Source organism: Sinocyclocheilus anshuiensis, unplaced genomic scaffold (genome assembly GCF_001515605.1).
Source record: "Sinocyclocheilus anshuiensis isolate Anshui unplaced genomic scaffold, SAMN03320099.WGS_v1.1 scaffold1563, whole genome shotgun sequence".
Lineage (NCBI taxonomy): Eukaryota > Metazoa > Chordata > Actinopteri > Cypriniformes > Cyprinidae > Sinocyclocheilus > Sinocyclocheilus anshuiensis.
The window spans coordinates 551,559-557,145 of record NW_015552706.1 but is presented as its reverse complement, the minus strand read 5'-3'; the positions used below and the strand labels follow the sequence as shown (position 1 = coordinate 557,145).

At 34.1% G+C, this 5,587-nt stretch overlaps 2 protein-coding genes across 2 annotated transcripts in view; one reads left to right on the top strand and one right to left on the bottom strand.

Annotated features, from left to right (window-relative positions):
- Window positions 1-5,587, top strand: part of LOC107667751 (rap guanine nucleotide exchange factor-like 1) — a 46,747-nt gene that overhangs the window by 37,670 nt on the left and 3,490 nt on the right. Inside the window, exons 13-14 of the mRNA XM_016459469.1 lie at window positions 2,198-2,262; window positions 3,534-3,588. Coding sequence (XP_016314955.1) covers window positions 2,198-2,262; window positions 3,534-3,588 — 120 coding nt within the window. The remainder of the gene's footprint in view (window positions 1-2,197; window positions 2,263-3,533; window positions 3,589-5,587) is intronic.
- LOC107667750 (neurabin-2-like) overlaps window positions 4,274-5,587 on the bottom strand; it is a 67,746-nt gene continuing 66,432 nt past the window's right edge. The window contains exon 12 of the transcript XR_001631814.1: window positions 4,274-4,283. The gene's annotated coding sequence lies outside the window, so the exon portion shown is untranslated. The remainder of the gene's footprint in view (window positions 4,284-5,587) is intronic.

Here is a 5,587-nt window from a genome sequence, read left to right as displayed (position 1 = left end):
TGCTACTGAATTATCCATTAACCTAGTTTATAATAGTATTTTTGTCATAGATTATGATTATATATTTTTTTGTTTGTTATTTTTCTTTATAATAACGCTGTCTATATTTAGTAGATTGTGTGTAACATGCAAAAGATTGATGACCGACCTTCACATTGAGGTATAGAAATTCTACACTGATTTTAAAAAACTGTGCTGATATCGGATCGATATCGGTATCGGCAGATACTCAGATTTTTTGGTATCGGATCGGTATCGGTTCTGAAAAAGTGGTATCGAGCCAGCCCTAGTTTAAATGAGACATCACTAAGGTAAAGAGGCTGTAGCAGGCTAGTACACTGTTCCCTGTGCTTTTCTGTTTCTTAGATTGGTATTTTGCTTTAGATCATCAATTATCACAGCTAAGTTAGCATGCTTTTATACTAGAATCCTTTCTGAAATTAATTCAGTATACAGTATACTGTATAGTAGCACTTTTTCTGTATGTTTTTTTTTTCTCAATACATTTGTGCTACAAGGATTACTGACAATATTTACAGTGTACAACTAGTTTATTGCTCAGGGACTATTGCCCACAATGCAATGTGTCCGACTCCAAACATTTGGCAATGTCTTGTAAAATCTTCGAGCCCCTTTGCTTTGTAGATGCTGATCTGTCACTACTCAGAGCACGGCTTCATCTGTAGTCTGACGGTGGGGAATCCCTGGTGTTTCACGGATTTGAACACTGTGTCTCCTGCGTGGAGCTGCTGTCCTGAAAGTGTAAATTGTCACGAGTCTGCTGGGATAAAGATGTTAGAATGATGTTAGTAGTTGACAGACAGTGTCATTTGTGTCTAGAAATGTCAACTGATCTGGAATTCCAACATACTTTCAATGTGAATCCAGCAGCAGTCGTGTATGTGTGCACATGTGTAATGGAAATGCATTTGGCATCTCATCTAGTGAATTAGATTATGCTGATTATGCTGCATGCCTGAGGACAGTAGCCACGTTTTATCTTCATCGTAAATGTAGATTGATACATTAAAATGATTTGGGTGGACATTTCAGAGTATATAAGAGCTAAAACAGGGACCTTCAAAAGAAAGCTGGAGAGGTGGTTTGGGATGTTTGTTTGGGATGGCAAGGCGAAATGTGACACGTGTTGCATTTTTAATGGCTTTTGTGTTAAAACCGCCCCAGGCCTCAGAGTAGCAGGTCAGGAGGTGAAGCATGATGCACCCCTCCTTCTCTTTCTCTCTTTCTTAAAATTCAGGTAACTTTATTGCCATGGCTAAGAAAAAGGCATTGTACTTTTTAAAATTTTAAATAATAATAAATTTTTTTTATAAAATAGCTGAAATAATAATAATAATAGAATAATTTGATTGAATTGTACATTCTTATACCAGTGTCATGTATCATTTATATAGTTTTTTAATTTTACGTTTTTAATTTTCGATTGTTTTAGTAATTTAGTTATGTGCTTTTGTCATTTTTATTAGTTTTTTTTTTTTTTTTCTGTAAAAGTGTTTATTTAAATTAAAAATTTTTAAGAACTTAGTTTAAGTTTTTCCATCTAATATTTAAATTATAAATGGAAAAAAATGTTTTTGGTAATTAAATTAAATTAAATTAAATTAAATTAAATTAAAAAATTAAATAAAAATGTAATTTAATTTAATTTCCCAAAAAAAATTTTTCCCATCAGTTGTCAACAAAACTTTATATAGTTGGGCTGCACAATTCACTAATTGTGAACCGTGCAGACAGACAGTGAGCTCCCGCTGAACTGCAGGGCTCAAACAGTCGCGTGAAACATGCAGATAATTACTTTTATAGGCACATTTATAAAATATATATACATTGGCATATGGCCTCTCTCTCTCTTTACTCAATCATCTGTATTCAGTACACTCATCCTGACAGCATGTAGTGTCTCTAACATTCTCCTTTCCTCTCATGTTACCTGCCTCTCTCTCTTTTTTCACCAGACCTGGCCCGGATACAGACAGATCACCCATCATGACATGATGACTGTTCACTTCTCCTTCTCTCTCTCTTTCTCTTTCTCTTTTCTTGCGTGTGAATGTCAAGCTTCAGTTCAGCTCAGCCAGAAAGAAGAAGCCTGCCTGAACGAGTGATGGCATGATGACATGTCATTACATAACTGTTCCCTTTATTATGCATTCACTCTCTCACTCTCTCTCTGCAGATCTGACCTTCCTCCATGAGAGCTGTAAGACTTTCCATGGGGAGCTGGTTAATTTTGAAAAGATGGTGAGTTGGCATATATAATGGAAGTAATGATGTGCTTACATTAATGCACACACATATTTATGTAGCTACCTAAATGAGGACATACCATAGACTTCTGTAATGCTTAAAAAAGCTAATTATAATGTCTACAGACTAGCTGTAACCTTAATCCTTCCACTAACAGGAACTTTTCATTTAAAAAAATGTAAGAATAGGGTTAAAAATCGAGAATAATCGAGAAAAATGTTGTAACCAAACGATTTCCATTTTTTATTATTAATTAATTATTCTACATTACAGTCAGAACAGCATAATAAAATATGCATATGTATCAGAGCCCCCTATACTTTGTTAGTGTTGTGATAACAAGCATGCATCTTAATTTCTGTCAGCTGTGCATAAAAACGAATAATCAACTTTCAAGCATATGCTTAACTGTTTCTCACAATTTTAAATATCTGTGTAAATATTTATTATATATCCACTACCGTTCAAATGTCTGGGGCTAGTAAGATTATTTTGTAAAGAAATCAATCAAAAGTGACAGTAAAGACATTTATAATGTTACAAAAGATTCCTATATCAAATAAATGCTGTTTTTTTAAAACTTTTATTTCAAGGTTTCTACAAAAATATTAAGCAGCACAACTGTTTTCAACATTGATAAGAAATGTTAAGAAATGATTAAGAAATGTTTCTTGAGCAGCAAAACAGCATATTAGGATGATTTCTGAAGGATCACGTGACACTGAAAATTGGAGTAATAATGCTGAAAATTCAGCTTTGCATCACAGGAATAAAATATATTAAAATAGAAAACAGCAATTTTTAAATTGTAAAAATATTTCACAATATTACAGTTTTTACTGTATTTTTCATCAACCACAGAAAAAAAACTGCATGTCATATGACTTAATCAAAGCACATCACTGGCTAAACTAAGGTCTTCTCTTTCCAACAAAAAAACCGAGAATGTTCTCTTAAAGAGACAGTGGCAAGGAAATTAACACAAAGAGTATGTTGCCATATGGCTACACCATGCGGTAGAGGGTTAAAATTGACAAATTGATGAGGGTGTATTGAATGCAATAAGAATTGTTTTCATTGTGCATTCTTTTTCCCTCAAAATGTCTAAAATAATCGTTAGAAGTATCAAATGAACTCTCTGAGGCTCTGATTAATACAGGATATCCTGTACAGCTAATTAGTGGCCACAGTTACAATATCTTTTTTTATCGTATACCATTCACTGAATGACTGTCAATCAAATCTCTCTCTTTTTTTTACTCTAGCACAAAGTGGCCGAGATGGTGCGAAGCATCAGGCGGTATAGGAGCACTCAGCTAGGTATGTGTATTCCTGCACACACATCTGCACCCTCACACCCTGCACAAGATAATTATTTCCTTCCTCTGATTGGCTGTTTGTTTTGAGGTCGTCATGCATAATTTTATCATTATCACGATCATTTCAAAGCACCATTTCTATGATCATCATGTGGTAAACACAAAAACCAGTTGTCATGATTGTGGTAAATGCTTTAAATGTATTATTTAAAAAGAGATTTGAATAAGATTGAGACTTTTCTATAAAATGTTTTCATTCAGAGAAAAATAATAGTGGTTGAATTTTTATAATAGTAGTGAATAGTTTTTAAAAATAATCATGACATTAAGTACTTTTTTAATTTCCTAAATAATAAAAAAAAAATATTATTCTTTTTAACTCAACAGACAAACTGGAGCTATGCAAAAAATCTAATTAGAAAACTAAAATATCATAACTCTCAATATGGCAGTTGCCTTTTGATAGAGGTATTTTTTTTCTCTAGAATGCACATTAACCTTACCAGCCTGAAAATATAGATTTGAGGCGGTAAAAGAGCTAAATTTATGATAGCTTTGTTGTAAAGTATGTTATTGAAAATCTTGAGCAACAGGAGCTGGACGTTTGTAGAAAATTGTTTAAGTTTTGGAATCCTGAAAAATCCTGACAAGAAAGAAAAATGTATCACGGTTTCCACAACAACATTAAACATATAACTGTTCTTAACATTGATAATAATAAGAAATGCTTCTTTAGCAGCAAATCTGTATATTAGAATGTTTTCTGAAGATTCATGTGACACTGAAGACTGGAAATTTGTCATCACATTGATAAATTATATTTTAAAATAAATTGAAAAAGAAAACAATTATTTTCAGTTGTAATAATATTGAATAATATTACTGTTTTTACTGTATGTTTAATTCAATGAATGCAGCCTTGATGAGAATAAGTGACTTCTTTCAAAAACATAAAAATAACTTACTGACCTGAAACGATTGAATGAAAGTGTATTTATTTCCTACCGTGTTATTGTAGGTATTACCATACTGTTTATTACCATATAGGAGGTGTTTCCAATATGGCCCTCAAAGCGACTTGTTAATGTTCCGCCATATTTGAGGAGCACTATAACTGAGTCAGCCAATTTTTTTTTTTTATTAATCACTAAGAAAATAACCGCTTTGGTCTATTATTTTAGTATGATTATTTTTATCAGCGCTTTGTTCACTTCTGTAGCTGCTGTGCATTGTCTCCAATTTGTCAGTCTGTTGAAGTCGAGCAGCAGGTCTCGTGCATCAGGCCACTCATTTTCCTGTCTCTGGCTCTGAACGAGGGCTGTAATTATCAGGGCTCATTCTCCCTCCATCTACCTGAGTGGATTGCCCTCATCCATTTCCATTAGAGGGATTGATGGCCAGCCAAGCGCATGGCACTTTTTCAGTCTGGTGCTTAGAAGTGGCCTTTTTAGAACCATCCATTTTTCTGTATGCGCTGCAAATAATTTAATTTAGATGCATCCAAAACCTCTGTCCACCGTCTTTATTGTCACACATTCAAAACACTCCATTGTGAGATAATATTTAAAGGGGTCATATGATGCGATTTCAAGTTTTCCTTTATCTTTGGAGTGGCTGATTGTGCATAGATAAGATCCCTGAAGTTGCAAAGACTAAAGTCTCAAAACCAAAGAGATATTCTTTATCAAGGTTAAGACTCTGCCACACCCCCCTAAAACGGCTCGTTCTAACACGCCCCCACATATCTACTTCACTATGTGGAAATATTTGCGTAATGCCGCCCAAATGTTCACGCAAAGAAAGAAGGCGTGGTTTCAGTAACCACAGTTAGCGTTGATGCAGCCATGTCAGAGAGCATTTCTCTCGTGTTTCTAGGCGAAAGCAAAAGCACTTTATTTGGCCTTCCGAAAGTAGATGCATTTAGGAATCTTTAAGATCACTTACAACAGAACAGCAATGTATTTTATGGACGACCGTTTCATGAACCTAGGAGAGGAGGT